The sequence below is a fragment of the Periplaneta americana genome, chromosome 10 (genome assembly GCF_040183065.1).
Source record: "Periplaneta americana isolate PAMFEO1 chromosome 10, P.americana_PAMFEO1_priV1, whole genome shotgun sequence".
In the NCBI taxonomy this organism is placed as follows: domain Eukaryota; kingdom Metazoa; phylum Arthropoda; class Insecta; order Blattodea; family Blattidae; genus Periplaneta; species Periplaneta americana.
The window spans coordinates 15,710,715-15,730,898 of record NC_091126.1 but is presented as its reverse complement, the minus strand read 5'-3'; the positions used below and the strand labels follow the sequence as shown (position 1 = coordinate 15,730,898).

At 35.2% G+C, this 20,184-nt stretch overlaps 1 protein-coding gene across 5 annotated transcripts in view; it reads left to right on the top strand.

Moving 5' to 3' along the window:
* Positions 1–20,184, top strand: part of LOC138707452 (epidermal growth factor receptor kinase substrate 8-like) — a 110,644-nt gene extending 90,460 nt beyond the window's left edge. For all 5 annotated transcript variants that reach the window (XM_069836922.1, XM_069836921.1, XM_069836923.1 and 2 more), the window contains 5 exons: positions 2,800–2,973; positions 7,719–7,884; positions 9,278–9,413; positions 9,759–9,975; positions 14,037–20,184. In XM_069836922.1, coding sequence (XP_069693023.1) covers positions 2,800–2,973; positions 7,719–7,884; positions 9,278–9,413; positions 9,759–9,975; positions 14,037–14,116 — 773 coding nt within the window. In that variant the 3' untranslated portion in view covers positions 14,117–20,184. The remainder of the gene's footprint in view (positions 1–2,799; positions 2,974–7,718; positions 7,885–9,277; positions 9,414–9,758; positions 9,976–14,036) is intronic.

Below are 20,184 nucleotides of genomic sequence, written 5' to 3'. Positions count from 1 at the left end.
AGCAGATTTATGCCATCAATTTTGCAGATAGTTCTCCATTTTGTAAGGTATAAATAAATAAAATCGGGCAGTGTTTATTATCGAAATATCTTGACATGGTTGAAATGTTTCTATTCAAGATTTTCATTATATTTTGTCTTATTTACTACAGATAGAATTAAAATGATTCGTTTGTGTTGGCATTAAGTCATGAGCCTGTAATTTCTGCTTATTTGAGTAATGACATTTGCAGCAAGCACACAGAACCCCATTTCGAATTTGGTGTGGCGATGCTTCACTGTGCCCTTGTTTCGGATAATGGTAATGAGTACAACATGCAGTTATATTTAATGATTTTATATCAGAAAGCATGTATTAATTGCAGATGTTATGTTATTTAATATTTTTCTTGAAAGAACCAAAACTAATAATCATATTAATATATTGAATATATACTTAATAAAGATGCTAAGTATCATTTCATGTTTCCGCATTGTTCTATATGGAGTAGTGATCCGTGTTCATGGAAGGTTATATAGAAAGAGGGAAGTGACTGTTATACCTGCCCTCTCTCTCTCTCTATTTTGCAAGGAACTTGTTCCAGTACATTTTATTAGACGTAAGTAAACACAGATGTTCGCTGTAGATTTACATGCCAAAATGAAGAAGGCAGAAATTTACAGCAGTAAATATGAACAACTTTTCAAGGCTTTCTTGAATGTGTTCCTTTATACTTGAAATAATTGTTTCGCATGTGTGACTGTTTGCTTTTTTATTTATGTATGTATGCATGCAGGTATGTGTGTACATAAATACATACCAATTTAAAAATGATGCTTATGAAAATGTAACAACATCACAGTATACTATATACAGTCACGAAGCTTGAGTTTTGAGGGTGCTAGAAACAATAGACTGTGACAGTACTATTTTGCATTGCCTGTAATGAGGTGATATTAGCGATCCTAGTGGTGAGTAACTATCTAATGTTTGCATATTTACTACGTATTAAGCTTCGCGACTGTATATACTAGACTGTGACAACATTGTGAGAGACATCTCTTTGGCTTCTTCACTTGTTTTGAAGTGTTTCTATGTGTCATATAAAAGATTTTAGATTCAGCTTACAGTTATTCGAGTGAAATTTGAACAAGTAAGAAATAAGAGCAAAAATGACAGAAATTGACAGATCCAGCAACATTTAGTTGACAGCAAGATAATTATAAATTGAATTAATTGCTTTCTGCTCGATGTTCAGTGGATGCTTAAAGTTACAATAAATGAAATTAGCAATTCTCTCAACTTCTGAAAACATAGTTCTTTAAATCACAAATAAAGATATTTATTAATTTGTTAAATAAATTTAGTTGAATAATATATTAATTGCATGAGAATATACGCCATTAATTGAGAATTAAGTAGATTTTATATGACAGAAATACATTTAAAACAATATTTAATTAGACTTTTAAACGACAATGAACACATACCATTAAGTAAATTGAACTGGATTTTGAATGACTAAAATACTTTTCACGAAATAGGACTAAACTAGTTATTAAGTGACAAAGAATGCATATTATTAAATAAAATTTAACTAACTTCACAGTGACTAAGACATTCCATTAAGAAAGAAGTATACTGTGCTCCAACCACGAGAAAGTCTTTGCGGAATGAAACGGAGCGGGGTGATGCTGTGAATGAATGTTGATGTCATAAGATGTCATAAGGTCACACACGTGGGTACTCCTATCTCTATTGGCTAGCTCTCACAGCACAAACAATAACATTGACACACATATTTATACTACCCTAGTTACAAAATTAGATCATTGTTAATCTCCTGATCTTTTAATCTCTCCATACAGGAAATAACATATGCAGGAGAGCGCATGGTTTTTAAACTGACGTTATAACGATAATATTATCTATCTACTTCGCTCCAATAGATGATGCAATAGTAAGCACATTCCTTTCACGGTTGATCTCCTGGTTGGAGAACAGTAGCTTTAAAATTGGTAAGAGTATATTCCATTTAATAAGAATGAAATAGCTTTTCAGTGATCAAGAATGCATTCCAATAAATAATAGTCATATTTTTTAGTACTACCAGTAAAATAACAGTGGACTAGCTTTTCAATGACTAAAAGTACATTCCATTAAATCAGAAAGATCAAGATTTCAGTTACTGAGAGTACTTCCCATTTCTGATGAGTGATCTTCACTTTAATTAGTTCACATCTTATGACACATACTGATCTTGAGGTAGTATAAATTTCATGTTACCATATCTGTGATTCATGTACTTAAGATGTGCGGTATAGATTTGCATAATATAGAGGGCTTTGAAGAGTTGTGAATACTTTCGCTAACATGTTCACATTTGCACGAGACATGTGTACTATGTCTCTTAGTGATTGCCGTCTTGTACTGGAATGAGGGCCTAAACAGCACACGTGTGTTGTTGTTTTCGAATGTGATTGTGTTATGTATTCCAATCATATTTTCATGTTTAATATTCCAAAGATCTGTTGTTGTTTATATCTTGTATAGTCAGGTTTTAATTTTAACAAAAAGTATTACAGAACTTAACTATTACAGGTGAATGTATATTTTTAATAGTTTTATATAAGTTAACTCCAATTGAAGCTATGTATTCATGTACCAGTAAATAAATTGGTATTTGTGGAAATGTATGCTGGCTTTTGCATTTGTTGAGCTTGATGTGTGTACCTGTCTGCAGTTCCCTTCTCTTTGAAATCTCCTTGTTGGATAATTATTATTGTTTCTTGCGTTGCTTTACTTAATGATGACTTGCAGACAAATACCAAGACTCCGAATTGAGTTCAGATGAAGATGGGCTTCCAGTTTCTCGGAAACATTGGGATGACATGGATGGCAAGTCACCTCCTCCTCCCCCGCCTCCACCCACGAATGGTGCACCCGCATCTCCTAATAATTCACGGTCACAAAATGGAACTCTTATATCCAGAAGTAAGTAAACATACCACTATTGAGTAGCAAGTATTCTGTTCACAAATGTTCCTAGCCTACTCACTTGTATTGAGAGTATTACCAGTCGGTACTGGGTTACTGTTGGCTCTCTCTAATATACAGTAGCATGCAAATTAATCCGAACAACGTAATTACTTATGCAAAAACACTCAAACGGGATAAAAAAAAAAGGATCTAAGACATATCTTAGTAATCTATGTGGCCTCCCTTGTTCCTAATAACAGCTCTGAGACGATTTGGCATGGATTCCACTAATTTCCCACAAATATTCTTAATTTCTTCATCACGAAACCATACACCAATGAGGGCAGAAATCATCTTCTCCTTTGTAGAACAATCCATTTTTTGCATTCTTCTTTTGCAAATTGACCACAAGTTCTCAATGGGGTTGATGTTGGGTGAGTTGCCTGGCCAGGGGAGTACCTGAATATTCTTCTTGTTGAAGAATTCTGTAGTTTTCGAGACGTATGGCATGGTGCCAGGTCTTGTTGGAACACACCTCTGCCATCCGGAAATGATTTTTGCAGCTGGGGTATGATTCTGGTTTCCAATAAGTGAATATATTTGTCAGAATTCATCATTCCCTTGATAGGTATTAATGCTCCAGGCCCTTCATGTGTAAAACAACCCCAAAACATTACTTTAGGGGGTATTTGGGTGCTAGCTGGAGATGAGCTGCTGTTACTTTTTCGGATCCTTTCCGTACGTAAGAAACACCGTGGCCGTGGACCTCGAAATGAGACTCATCGGAAAAAAAAGTACATTCTTCCAGTCATTCACTATCCAGTGTTGATGTAATTTTGCCCACATTAAGCATTTTTTGCACATAACAGGGGTTAGCAGTTGCTTCTTAATAGGCTTACGAGCCCTTCGTCCAGCTTCCAAAAGCCTACGCCGCTCTGTTGTGACATGAATATTCGCCCCAGTGGTAGCCATTAACTCGCGGGTTAAGTCGACAGCAGTTAGTCTAGGATTTAATTTACTTTTCCTGACAATTAAACGATCATCTGCAGGTGAAGTCTTCCTTTTCTGGCCACAGTTTCCTTTTTTCTGGGGTGTGATGGATCCAGTCTCCCTGTATTGTTTTATGATCGAATTAACAGTAGCCAAACCGATGTGACATTCTGCAGCAATTTGCCTCTGTGTCATAGAAGAATGCTCTGCTAATGTTTTAATTTTAGACTGTTTTCGTGGAGTTGTATCCATTTGTGAAGACGACAGAATGTACACAGGATTGCAGTATTAAGTCTTCAACACAACTGAAATGCTTATAAGTACAAAACGACAGGCAAAATGTCACATATTATAAAAAAAATAATAACGACAGACCTTCAACAATGGAATTACACGTACTACAGATGTTAATTAAAGCAGTATGAGCAGCTGTGAGGCCAACAATGACAGAAAATGTAAAAATATGTCGTGTTCGGATTAATTTGCATGCTACTGTAGGCCTAAACATTGTGACACTAGCAGTAGCTTGGTCTCATGATCTGGGGTTGCACTTGAACATCAGTTCTATTCCACTTGGGCTAATTATTGCCTGGTTGGTAGAGTCCCATGCCGTGGAAATAGTTTCATTTTGAAGGAAAAGTCGGCCTGTGTGGGACAGTCGGTAGATTGCTGTTCTTCTGTGCCTGAGGTTGTGGGTTCGATCCCAGTCCAGGTCGATGGCATTTAAGTGTGCTTAAATACGACAGGCTCATGTCATGTCATGTCATAAAAGAACTGCGGAAAAATATTCTGGAACAATGGCGACGCTGATATAACCTCAGCAGTTGTGAGCAACGTTAAATAAATCAATTAATAATTTACAATTTTTGAAGGGAAGTTCTTCTTAAAATATCAGTCAATCAATCAATCATTTATTAATGTCGCAAGTATAATAGACATATGTTTTAAACTGCAGGAGACTATATAAAACAATAAAAGGTAAAAGGTAAAGGTAAAGGTATCCCCGTAACATGCCATGAAGGCACTTGGGGGGCATGGAGGTAGAGCCCCATGCTTTCCATGACCTTGGCACTAGAATGAGGTGGTGTGGTCGGCACCACGCTCTGACCGCCTTTTACCCCTGGGAAAGACCCGGTACTCAATTTTATAGAAGGCTGAGTGAACCTTGGGGCCGTTCTGAAAGTTTGGCAACGAGAAAAAATCCTGTCACCACCTGGGATCGAACCCCGGACCTTCCAGTCCGTAGCCAGCTGCTCTACCAACTGAACTACCCGATATAAAACACTATTTTACATAAAAGGCAAAAAACAAGTCATTGCTTAAGTTGCAAATACTCGTAAGCCTAAAAATTTTCGAAACGAGTTTTTGGTACCATTGAATTCGTCTAAGTGACGTGCATCTAGCTACAAAGTCTCCAAAACCAAAATTCTCTCCGGCTCTGTTCTAGCCATTCTTCATCATATGGTAATGCAGATTTCCTGCACGAAAATATCATATGTTCTTCGGTACATCATAGTAATATGATAAGCATAAGTAATCACTTCGTGATTCAAGATGGCGCCATGTTCCATCGGACCCCAGCCACTTAGTCACTCGTAATGAGTGCACCTCTGTACATAGTGTTGGACATTGTGCCACTGTCACATTTTCTGTGACATAGTACATGAGGGGGAACAGAGAGGTAGAACTTAAAACTGAGAGAAATTATCCGGCATCGTAGTTTGAATCTGGTGTGGCTTAGTGGATAATGCGTCAGCACGTAGAGCTGAAAACCCGGGTTCGAATCCGTGCTGGAAAGAATTTTTCTCCATTCTACCCATTCTTCACCATATGGTAATGCAGAATTCCTGCACGGAAATATCATATGTACTTCAGTACATCATAGTTATAGAATTTGTAACCACTATATTTCTGAGCACGGAAGATGCTTATTCATCTCCCCTTAAGCATTATCTGTACACATTTACTGTCTTTTTAATATATATTTATATATGACACCTCGCCATCCTCAATTAATAATCATTACCGGTACTATGTGTAGTCAACATGTAGATATCTGTTTTTAATGTACCAGTATTAAAAAGTACTAAAATGTTACAAATTATTTTATAAAGTCGTTGAATACAGTTTCCTCTTTGTCGTTCTATTTTTTTTTCAATAATAGAATATATAAAATAATATAACGAAATGGGTAGCTCAGTTGGAAGAACAACTGGCTATGAACTTGGAAGGCTCCTGGTTCTCGTTGCCAAAACTACAGAATGGCCCGTCCACTTTTAACATTAGTTACTTTTTTTTTTACCTATTTCAGAATTCCGCATGTTTTGTAATAGTCATTCTTTCATGTTTGCGACTTTTGTACGTGAAGGGATTGGGAGTAGGGGATACCATCCTTTCATTTCGATTAATTTTGAGTAATGGGTACTAGGTGTCTTCACTATTTATAGGCTTTGCAGTCATAACAAGATGAAATACTTAAAATTGTTACCAACAGATGGAGTGTGAGGCCTTGCTGGTCATTTTGTGTAGAACTAGTCTAGTCTAAGTCTAGTAGATACAGTCACGAAACTCAATACGTTAGAAATATGCATTCATAGATAGTTGCTAACCACTAGGATCGCTATTATCGCCTCATCACAGACAATGCGAAATAGTACCTGCACAGTCTATTGTTCTTATCAACTCAAGCTTTGTGACTGTATATACTACACTGTGATAGAACTTTGTAAGTGACCTGATCTCCAAGAGGACTGTCTCTCAGAATGGATTGCTTGTGGAATTGTGACAGACATGCGTACTGTCATTCAGTAGGCATAATTCCCTCTCGTTTAGGTTACAAAACAGATAACAAGAAATATACAGTGAAGTGAATATGACGAAGCGTCAAAGCAATGTCAATGGGAGGAGAAACTTTTGAAAGGTACGTGGAAACGCGTCCTTGCAAGGTAATTTGGGGCTGAGAGAAACATGAGCTGTTCTACTGAAGGGGAAAACCGAAAATGGACGTAACCTATTAGCTATCACTTTTTATGGTAATTTATGTGTAATCAACATGTTAAAGTTTATTATAATTTAAGGTATAGAATAGATATTTTTTCAGACGAAATAGAGAGTACCTATGCCACGCGATATACCATATAAGGTTTTCTTTGAACAGTCTTGCCCCCCCCCCCCCCAAGCAAAAACTGAAATGACGTCTCAGATGACTGCCAATTGATCGTTTGGGTAGCCCAGATCACATTATTTATGTCATGTGATCAGGGGTAGTAGGTACTTCCGTCTTGTACCCCGCCATGGTAGTATCACTGTCAGCCGGAGTTTAGGTTAGGGTAACAAATAATATTGATAAAATGCCAGCTATTGGTTACAGGTTAGCTACAAGAGCTTTCGTCATGTGTGCTGCTGTGTGAGATCCGTTGCTTCGGTGAGATCAGTGACACTGAGAACGTGTATATCCGCGAAAATGCTGAAATCTATTATAAAAATGTTTTGTATAATATTCTAATGAGTTGAAATTAGTCATGCCTTGTTGGAAACGATTTATAAACATCCAAATATGGCTTAGAGTATACATTGATAAGGGAATGGAAAACTCTTGCTATATTAATCATACCATAATCGCACTATCTCCTCAACCCCAACAAGTTCTGAATTAAATAACGAGTATATAAGTTACACTTTCGCCGGATTTATTTTCTACTGTCATTTCTTGTTAAATGATTATATATGATGTGTTTCTTCTTATTCATCTTTTTCCCTGTCCTTTTTAGCCCAGAGCAGTCAAGACTTACACGAAGAACTTAAGACTGTGCTAACTTTATTCCGAGAGAAGAAGCATAATCTTGAGATTCTGAAAACTCCAGAGGTGTTCATCAGTCAAAGCTCCGATCCAGAGGAAGTACAAAACTGGCTACGTGCTAAGGGCTTCACTGACAAGTATGTTATTAGTTTTGTTGAGTTAATAGAAAAACCAAGATACCAGTACATTTTATAAGTATAAAAGATTTACCATAGTTTTCCAGTGAATAATTTACCAAATTCAGGTCGTAGGTGTATTGTAATAAAATGAATTGCGTTAGGTGGCAGGTTAGCTCAACTGGCTAGGGATTCCACCATTGTGGAGTAAGTTTGCTTGTTTGACCGTGAAATTAACGGGTCCAGGTTGAATTCCTGGTTGGGTTCTTTTCCAAGATTTTCCCTCAACCAATTGAAAAAAAATTCTAAAATTCTAAAAATTGTGCTAATTCTTTAGGAAAGTGTTTAATATGCGTTATGCATTTCTTCATGAATATTGTGAGTGCTGACTGTGCGCACCCATACCTTTCAGCCACTTCAATGTTCTTCAATTCCCTATCTAAGTCAATGAATACAGCTAATTTAGTGTCCAAACTACTTTGTTTCCGTTTTACACTTGCCATCATTAACAACTAACACTGGAATATGAAAGGTGTCCACTCTTTGCACAGAATGCCAAGATCGATCAACAGATAGTACATTATGCAACGAGCCTATAATGAAGGTAATTAAGAAGCGAGTATGGATATTTATGAAACGAGCGCAAGCGAGTTTCATAATTTTCATACGAGCTTCTTAATTACCATTATAAGCGAGTTTCATACGACTTTTTATGCTCGACCATATTTCTAACTTGATATTATTAATTTTCTTTCTATCTGACCTTGACGAATGTCCCGTATGTTGTGAGATGTGCGCAGACGCGAAAGTATTGATTTTTTTCCGAGGAACAGATGTTCACATTGACCTTGCTAGGCCATAAGAACCTACAGAGATAACATTGAAATAAAATTAGACATTGAAAAACGAGATGACAAATTGAATTTATTTGAATATTATTTACAATTAACACTAATTATTATAGTAACAGAACATAACCTTCTGCGACAGTATTGGATTTCCAGCCTCCGTGACTTTTCGCTAATTCTCTTTCGATTGCATATCCGAGAATAATCGATACTTGCGGTTTTATAACGGTAGAAAGCTGACCTGTCATTGGCTGAACAGTTGTAACCTGAGTCGTCATTGGCTGAAAGACCTGACCTTTAATGAGTAGGTGTACTTTAATGACATGCATTAAAGGTCTGCTACCAGGTGTACAATTACTACATTTCGGCATGGTCGAGCATAAAGTATGAAAAAGTATAGACGAAGTAACGGGAAAATATTTTTAAGAAGACGATACCAAGTGAAAAGAAAAATATTGAAAAGAGGGCGTATTTCAATATTGTAGAGCAAGAGTGATATAGTTTTAAGATATTGCAGAGTGAGTCATAATGATGGATAGTTTACAGGCAGCAATATTTAATTTCAGAATTCGTAAGCAGCTTCATGGTATGACAGGCAATGAGCTCTTTTCTCTCACGAAAACACAGCTTGAGAAACACTGTGGCAAAGATGAAGGTCGGCGACTGGACTCTCAACTTACAATACAAAGAAATGTGTCAGGGGTAAGTTATGCCAAATACTTATTCTGTTTAAAGGCGAGCGATAGTAATGATACCGCTTCCAAAGACAGTATCAGGAAAAAGTTGGGAGAAAGTGTGTTATTACCTAAATTAATATCTTATGAAAGGAGAAAGTAAATACAGAAATGTAAACTCTCATAACTAGGGAGGTTAACATTATGGGATGTATGAGTGCAGGCACAGGTGTCCTCCGTAAAACTTCTTCTTCAGCAAAAAGTAAAAATATATCTCTATATAATAATTAATTTCCCTTAGGAAACAGCATTTCCTTCTTCACACACAAGGAAAAAATCACTTGTAATGTTCTGTTGTTATGTATTCTTGTAGTACAAGACTGCACGGTCATCAGAACTAAGGGCTATCCTCGCTCGAGCTCGCGAGAAGGCAGAGGAGAATGGATCAGATCGAGATTCTGAATGGGAGTCAGATCGGTCTTCAATGAACCACCGTCAGAGACCTGCCCTTCCAGGAATTGATCGAGGTGCAAAGCAATATACGTCATCTGAGAATTCGAGTCAGGGTTTTGGGGGTGATGAATCTGATGGTAAGTAAACATATATATGACCCATATTGATTAGGTACAGGTCTTATGTTCCTACAAGAAGAACCATTTTCGTGTGAACCTAATGTATCTGGGTATATTATAAAGTAATAGACCTCTCATTTCCAAACCTATATCCAATTTCAGGTCTAAAGTTCCTATGACAAGAACAATTCTTGTGGATCACATATATCTGGGTATCTTATCAAGAAATAAATTTCTGATTTCCACCTGTGTTTAACTACAGGTCTCATGTTCCTGCACCAAGAATCATTCTTGTGGATCACATATTATATCTGGGTTTCTTATGAAATACTAATAAATATTTCATTTGCAGCCTATTTCCTTGCTCAAGGAAAAACAAAGTGCATTTTCCCAGTATCCATAATGTAACACTATTGATTTTGAACTTTTGACGAAATCTCAATTCCATTTTTATTGCCTGTCCTTTATTGTAGATCTTAAAATTTCCAAGTGGATAAAATTTTTAACCTTCTGTTAAAAATTATTTTTGTGATTTTCAAAAAGATATGTTTAGGGCCTACATGCAAAGGTAGGTAGTTTGCATTGGTAGGCTCTTACTTCCAAGCAGTGTCTTTTCATGGTGTAGTTTATAGTAGTTGCAGTTACCATAACTGATATCTATACATTTTATATTCTGAAAATGGTCTTCAAACTTTTCAACATAGATGTAACCCCAATGGAAAGAAATTAATAATGAAATATTAGGAAGGGTGTTTCTTTCTATAATTAAATTACGAACAAATATAAACTATGTACAGTATGAGTTATTATTAAAGTCATATAAACAATTAAAAGACCAAATAATACTGTATATAATATATTAAACATCTTCTTTGAAAACACTTAGTCTTACTTGAATAGAATGTCCATTCTACGATCTTTGCTATGAGCAAACTTATCAGTAACTTTTAGTTAAAGTTGGAAATTCGTGATAATGTCTGGACTGTGCGAACTGTAATTGTTGCTAAGCTGTCTGATTTTATCCATGTATTTCTCAAGAAGACTTTTATCCTCTACAATATAGAGTAACAACACTCATCTGAGTGCCACCTCCAATTGCAGTACACAGCTTAACCATTCCATTTGTGAAAAAGCTGTGTGTTTGATACGCACACACGAGAAATAAGTGACAAATTCGTTTATAAGCTGGCAGGCAGGACAATTGCTACAGCTCGCCGAATGAAAATGAATGTTGTGTCGTTGTTGAACAACTTTCTACTGAGAAAGAATTAATGAAACTGCTGTTGAGAAAAGTAACAATCAATCCTCGATTCAGTTATAATATAATAATGGTGGTGCTAAAGATGGTGGTTGCAAACCTGCTTTCAAGTTACAAGAGACAATGTTGTCTAATAAAATTCTTTCCATGACTTCCGTTGGAAGGGAAGAAAAACTGATTTACTGCACATGAAGAATCCTGGCCCTCACAGAAGGCTACAGACATGAATTTACCTTTCATTTCTCACTTGTTTCAAAATTTGGAGGTAGTACAAGGGGTCCACATCAGATGCGAGCTTAAACAAGTGACTCTTAATGGACAGGTCCCGAGTCTAAACCCATTTTGGATTTGTCCCTTCTTGCGATGTTATTGTAATTTTAGGATTGTTGCTCTTGCTCTAAATTATTTGTGGATGTGTTTCTTTTACGTATAAAACAATAAAAAATAGAGATGTTGCTTCTTTCTGTAATACAGTGTCTTACTCTATGTCAGCAGTCATCAGCACAGTGCACCCTCAGGCTAGTGTCTCTTACCCGCAGATGAGAGGCACTAGTGTGCATCCGTGGCTGCTGGTGGGTATGCTTTCCCTTTTACACGACGGTGTATATTCCGATACACTCCTTACCTGTTACCTATTTCAGTGAGTGCTGACGACCACGGCTCTATGTGATGCCACCTTAACATTACTTGTATTCGCATATCCAAAACCACCAAACTTTTACAGACTGTGAAGATGATGGTTAGATCCTGTTATACCATGTCCGTTTGTAAATTCGATAGTGTCCATAGCAAACAAAAAATAGAACTGACTGCATTCTTCGTGTTGACTGCTAGAAATTGCACCCTTACTGAAACTTGAGTATCGTACTGTAATCTGTGTATCTGTTAGGGAAGCATTCTGCTGAATGTCTTTTATGAAGTTTGAACAATTTTAACACATTTTTCTTTGTGAAACTATGATGTCTGAAAGGGAGATGTATTGTATATGAACACTAAAATGAAATTAAGAAAATTGTTGATACTATTGAAAATGAAAACTAACAGTGAAATAAATTGTCAGAAAGTGCAAGTATATTTTATTAAAAAAAAAAATTCTTCTTGAAAATTTAAAGATGGAAGAACTCAAATTTATGGCATTCTAAAATTGAAGCATGAGGTAACAAATCAGTGACTATTGTTATTGCAATGAAAGAACCGACTTCTGACAGCTCCATGACATCTGCCAGCCAATGGGAACTGGATTCGTCACTTGCCTTTCTGTCACCACAAGTTGTCCTTATATTGTAAACACATCCTTTCACGTTTACCATAATGAACACTAAGGGTCGATTTCTAAAACGAGGTCTAGACCACGACCATGGCTTTAAACCGCGTTTGGATTTATAAAATGAGGTCTTTTTCATTTTTCTGAGCCATGGCTCGAAACCATGGTCTGAAGCAGAGACCACGGCTGGGGTAGGTTTAAAACCACGGTTTTATGTATACAAGATGGAGGAAGTAGATCAGCTGGATGATTATCAAATGAAAATTTGTCTCTACGGGTATTAAATCCCAGGATTAGAGTGATGAGAGACAGGAATAATCCTTTGTAACTATGTAACGACGATAATTTCAGGCGAATATTTCGATTTTCGAAGGAATCAACGCAAAATTTAGCAAGAACGCTAAATAATAATCTGCAATGAAATGCAAGAGGCGACAGGTTGACAATTTTTTCACAACTTCTTGTTGCTTTGAAGGAAGTAAGATATAATACTTTATATTAATTATATCTTTATGCCTATAAGACGATATAACTTAATTCTTAGTCTTTACAGTGGTTTTGGTCATTTTATTTAATACTCGAAATTGATGTGAGCCTATAAGAATATAAAGCAAACTTGATTTTGTCTTCTCATTTTAAGTTTTATGCTACTTGGGCTTTGCACGTAGTAAGTCTAGTATATGTGAATATATATATATATATATATATATATATATATGGAACTACACTACATTTTAGTTTCAATTGAAATTTTAATCCAGTTAATACTTACGTTATTAATTCCTTAGAACCGGGTTTTAGGTAGATAATGTTGGTAGTAGTTATGAACAAATGATAAACTACAACATGAACGCTCGATTTGTGCTAATTATTTGGGCAATATCATTCCAGTACCTAAAAATCTGTTTACTATTAAATACTAAGTAATGCTAGTATTTTAAACGCACATATATTCTGTAAATTAGTAAATATAACAATACCTTAGCTGAGAACAAAAGAATGTGACTTACTGCAATTCAATAAAAATATTAATCCCAATGTACATTTATTTCTAATATCGACTGTTTACAAGAATAAAAATCGATTCTTAGCTGCATTGCCATATATAAAACCGACGAACCTCGGTTTCTTCTCAAGCCGCGTCTCGACTTCGTTTTAGAAATCGCATAAAGAATCAGACCTCGATCGTGGTTTAAAAGCTGGGGTTTGGAACCACGTTTTCTTCTGTGTTTTAGAAATCGACCCTAAATCTCTGTCTGCCTGCAGGAGTGGGGAGGTGAAATGCTGGTAGCTGCAATGCCACTCTCTGGTCATGTACCAGTACCTCCCACATGCTTCACTAGATACATCAGAAATCGATTCTTTCATTGTGATAGCAGTAAATAATGATGTTTCATTACCAGTAGTGGATATATGAGAGATGTGCTTGTATTGTATCTGATATTAATCTACAATTAGGCTTAGCAGAATCCTGTCTATTGGGAATAAATTCTGATCCATTGAATTCAACTACAGGCAGATTTTAATGTTCTGTTGTGATATCTTTTCTTTCATCAGGTTCAGTAGATGAGGGCAACAACGGTTCAAACTTGAGTGATCTTTTGAAACAACAGCTTCGCAAGATCCACAACAAATAGTAACTGCTACAATGATTATTTTCTTATTGGGCAATTTTCATGTTTGAGTAGTAAGATTACTTTAAGGGGAGAGGATAGTATTTTTTAAAACTGTTTTCCTATTTGGTGTAAAATATTAATTTTTGTATGTAGAGAGCTCATAGCTGTAGCAATTCAAACAAATTTAAATATTTTGGAAAAAAATTATTTGGGGGGCCAAGTTTGAAAAAAATATACCCAATGCAGGATTGTACTAAAACCGATATATCTAAACCGTTTTTAAAGATAGATTCAAACGGTGTTTTGCAATGTATTTGAAAAAGCATGTTCTACAAACTGTCTGTAACAGAATTTTGATATTAGTCCCTACGTTTGTAAAATAAACAATTAAAATTTAATAACAATTTTCTGATTTCCTTTCTTGCAAACAAACGGACGTATTTTTAAAATGAAATCAATTAACAAAATTATGTTACTGAGAAAAGTTTCCCAATAGTCTAAAGAATATGTGTTCTAAATTTAATGCAGGTATCTTTAATAGTTCAGAAATTATATCCATTTTTGTCTGTCAATGTAGCAAAAAAATGAGGTTACTGGAAACCGATAAAAATGGACGTGTGATTTAAAAATCCATAGCGCAGGAAGTTTAAAAATGACGTCTCAACTTCCGATAAGGGCACAAATACCCACAAAGTTTTATGCAATGCATTCCGCACATATCAAAGAATATTTTAAAGAAAACAATTTTTTTTTTTTCAAAATTTAATTTACCGAAAACAACAATAAAAGTTGGCGAGTGATTTAAAAATCCATAACGCAGGGAGTTTAAAAATGGCGACTCAACATGCGGTAAGGGCACAAATACCCACAAAATGTTATGCTATGCATTCCACACATATCGCAGAGTACTTTAAAGATTTTTTTAAATTTACTCATTTTTCACCAAAAAATACCATCCTCTCCCCTTAAGTTGAAGAAATATTCAAACTGCCATTTCATATGAAGAATTGTGTTGCTGTTTTCCAAAACCCTCTAAATTCATTTTTTTAGGAATTTGAGTAGAGTACTTCATATGTCTAATATAATGTTTCTAGTGCCTGCATTTCGTCAGTTATATAAAAATTGTTCATTATTTAAAAATAATACCTAATTTGGAATAGTTTTGTAGTTATTATTGTATGTTTTTGGAAAACCTTTACAGTAAAAGCCACTGTTTCCACTATTATCTTGGTCTAAGATTAATGACTAGGCTTATACATATTATGAAGGGTTGATTATCAATCTGGCAAGTTAGAGGACATGATTAGAAGCATCAGACTGTCCACTGTTCTGAAACAGTTTCATTAATAACACCAACCATTTATAATATGGACCTAGACTTTCAACATATTCTTTTCGATCTCTTAAGGAAAACAGAATTCCAGTTTTCCAAAACTGACCACTTTCTACAGATCTTATATTTTATCTCTGCCTCTGTGCGATGTCACGTTTGTGATGGGAAGGCAAGGAGATGGCAGGAAGTTTGCAATGCTTTTTAATATGCTGACGTCCATGACTAAGATAAGCCACTTGAAATTTAACGGTCACTGACCGGCAGAGATAAATGTAAGATCTGTACCGTTACAGTTTCTTCATCCATTGCAAATAGAATCACCAGAAAACAGTACTATTCACAAATCGTACCAATAAAATTTAAAAAGATTGTGTAGACTTCTAAAACACACTTTATTTAAATTACATAAGTTAGGTCAGATGCAACAGTGTTCATGAGTAAGATAGTTATATATAATAAAAGTAATATAATACAGTTATATGAACACTTTTTAATGATTGAATAAAATTAATAAAATCGGTTAAAAACCATACATGTTTCGGAGGAATGCTCTTCCATCTTCAGTGGTAGTACCACAGTACTTTACACAATTTATGTTTCCTGTTATACAGTCGTGGTACTACCACTGAAGATGGAGGAGCATTCCTCCGAAACATGTATGGTTTTTAACCGATTTTATTAATTTTATTCAATCATTAAAAAGTGTTCATATAACTGTATTATATTACTTTTATTATATATAACACTTTATTTAGTTTTTATGGATTATAATAGAACGTAATTAATGAATTAGCTGGTTTGATGGGAAAGTGGGTTTTGAACAAAATTTTGTTTCAACCTATTAAATTTATTTTAGAGGTAGTTGTTTTGTTTAAAAAGTGAAAATAGTGGCTATTGGATTAAAACTGAATATAATGTAGCGTGGAATAAGTTGATTTTTAGAAAAACTCGAACGTTAACTTTAATAATTCATAAGGGAAGAGTGGATTTAGCTCAAAATGAAATGCACCAATGAATTGAAGTTGCTAGAAAATATATGATGGGACGTACAAGTAATTTTCTGTAATTTAGGAGAAAGTGGGATCTGAAAAATAGCAATGCAATTGTTCTTTGTAGTAATACATAAACCATCTCAGATATGCAGTAAATTTGGAAGATTCTTTAAAATGTGCTATTAGTAATATCTGCTAATGAGGTTTTAAAGGTACATCCAACCTTTTCGATTTTCAAATATTTTTAGAGGAATAGATACAGATATAAAGAAAACTCTCAACAAATAACTTGCCGCCACTGCTTCATCCCACAGAAACTGTAAAATGTAATGAAATGACAGTGAATTTTATGTTGTATTAATACATTGTGAATCAGAGACGTTTGTTTGTTGGACCGATTTAATGCAAATGAGCTCATGTCATCAGTATCAGCAGCTACATTTTTTGTATTTCCCTAACTACTGTGGAGATCTAACAGTATGCACAATTTTAGAGGAGGTTTCGCCATGAGCTCTTTAACAGTTCCCTTGTGAACAATAGAATAGAATTAAACGTTTGATAAATCTGTCAGTTTTATAGTTGTAGCTCAGAGTGCTGACAGTTGTATAAATTTTAAGCTGATAATGTATGGATCTTTTTATATTTAGGACAGTACCGTACCGTATTTGTCCTGTTCCTAATCTGAGGGAATCTTCTTCATTAAACAAAGACTTACTTACCAGATGTCCATATTTTTATTACATGTTTTATATAGTCTGATAATGAAGAAGTCACCGTCCAGTATATTTACATTTCAGAGGTACACAAAATATCTTTAATACATGGACTTACATATTTTCTGTGATTTGTCAGTATTACATTTATTTCATTCTGAACGGGTTTCACAACTCCAGACTTGTTTCTCCGTTATAGTACAGTAGAAACTAGTAAAATGTATTACTCTTAGCTACTGGAATACGACAAATATTTACGTAAATAGTTGTAGCAGAGCAGTATTTATTATTTATAAAGTTTGTTTAAATGTTCCTAAGGATTGGTGCTTTTGAAGAGTCACATTCTTAAGGGTAGTGCATCATGCCATATTCATATGAATGTTATTTACTTAGAATGATAATTTTATGTATAAATGAAATATTTTTGGAAGCAAGTTTAATGTTTTTGTTAAAAATGTGACCCTATTTTAGAGAATATAATGAATGCATTCTTGGTATATTTATGATTATTGAAAGTATCTACCTAATGATTGGCATTTTCACAAAAACTAATTAAAAGAATTACTTACACAGAAGAAAATTATACGAAGGGGATCCAGGAAATAACGACCGTTTTGTTGTAATATTAAAAAAAATATATATTTATTTGAAAAAACAAAGTCTGTTACATAACTGAAGCTTCCTTTACTTCTCTACATAATCACCACCTACATTTAAACATTTGTCGTATCTGTTCACTAGCTTCAGAATTCCCGTGTTATACTCCTCTGCCACCAGTTCATTAAGCCAGGTGTTCACTGTCTTCTTCAACTCATCATCACTTCCAAAACGCGTACCACCCAGAAAGTCTTTCAGCTTAGTGAAAAGGTGAAAATCGCTAGGAGCAAGGTCTGGACTATAGGGCGGATGATCAAAGATTTCCCAACCGAATTGATCCAGCAATTCTCGAGTTGAAGCAGCAGTGTCGTGAAGAAGCACAACTCCTCTCGAAAGCATTCCTCGCCTCTTGTTTTGGATGGCTCGCCGTAGTTTTCGTAAAGTCTCACAATAACGATTTGCATTGATTGTAGTGCCATTTGGCATGAAATCCAGCAAAAGAACACCTTTGCGATCCCAAAAGACAGTAGCCATGACTTTTTGTGTTGAGAGAGTCTGTTTGAATTTTCTCGGTTTCTTGGGTGATGAGGGATGATGCCACTGACGTGATTGGCGCTTGGTCTCTGGGGTGTTGTGAGACACTCAGGTCTCATCACCAGTCACAATTTGATCAAGAAAGGCGTCTCCATCTGTGTGATATCGCATCAAGAATGTCAATGCTGAGGCCATTCTCTGAGTTTTGTGTTGGTCACTCAGTTGCCGTGGAACCCATCGTGCACAGATTTTGTGGTAGCCAAGATGTTGCGACACAATTTCACCAAGCAAAGAACGAGAAATGTCAGGAAAGGCAATATGCAATTTGTCGAGTGATGTGCGCCTGTCTTGCAAGATTCTGTCGTTCACTTTAGTCTTCAGGTCTTCTGTGATGAGTGATGGGCGTCCGGGTCGAGTTTCATCGTGGACATTTGTTCGCCCATTGTTGAACATTTCGCACCATTTTCTCACATTTCTTTCATTCATTCATTACAGTATCACCATACACTTCTTTCAATTGCCGGTAAATTTCTGCAGGTTTCAAATGTCGGGCATTCAAAAATCGAATCACACTCCTCACCTCACAGTCAGCGGGATTATCAATCACAAAATGCACAATGGCGACTTGTTGCAACCAGTACTCACAACATTATGAGAACACATGTTAAGGAAGCCAGTTGACCTTCAAATAAGGAAGGGGAGTCAGCTGCATGGCTGGTATGCGCCGAATGGTCGTTATTTCCTGGATCCCCCTCGTATTAGTTCAAGCCAATTATTGACATCAATCAGTATGAAAATAATACAAAATCAGTAAGCCAAGAAATGGAATCAGTTATTGAAAACAGAGACTCGTCTCATTATTTTCCACGCTACTGGTACCGGTAGCAAATGCCGGTGGTGAGGAAGAATCATGATGAAGTGTATGTGTGCAAGAAGACTTGCAGGTCTCGTTTATATTCAGACTCGTCAAACTGAACATAGCACTTCTCTGTGGTGTTACAGTTTGTGACTATATGCATTGGGTATAATTTGCTTTGTTCAAGATAGAGGAGCAGCACTTAACAGTTAGCATGGACACTATGCCTCTGAAACATTTCCTTTCATATATAGGATTTTACAACAAAATTCATTCTGATTCATCTTCAAGAAATTAGTATCCATAATTTTTTCCAACACAAAATATTGTATAAGTTTTAAGAGAGAATAACAAAAATGTTGACTTATTTTTTTTTTGTTATACAATTGTAATTGATTTCAGGTAAACATGTATGATATCTTATTTCTTATACAGCAGTTCAAGAATTAAAACCATAATGGACTATTGAAAGCAAGTCAATGGAGAAACTCGAAATTAATACCATTCTTGCCCCTGTTTATGTTAAAAAAAGGACACTTTATCATCTATGTTAAATATATTTTATTAACTTAAGACAGATATGTTAACAGTGAAATTCACAACTTAGATGAATTCTCGGTTAATTGAAGTATTTTTTTCTTTTCTTTCTGCTGACTAAACCATAGATCTACATCTTAACATGGAGACATGGATTCGAAATAGACCTAATATGCTACCATATTTTATATAAATATTTTTGGAATTACAATTATATTGTAAAATTTGAATTTAATTTGTTCTTTAACGCAATTTTGAATAATGATGTAGAATTGTTACAGGAGGATTTGTTTGTTTGTTTTTTTTTTTTTTTTTGTGAAGTCTTACAACAGTATCATATTTTAGAAAAGTTGTTAGTGGAAAAAAATATTACATTCTTTGCTACCATTGATTTTAAAAAATGTATCTTTATTTGATGTGTCCTGTATTACATTCCCTCATTTATTATAACTATGTCATTGTTACTCAATTTATATTTACCTAAATGTATTTAGATAATATATATAAAATAAATTATGTAGAATATA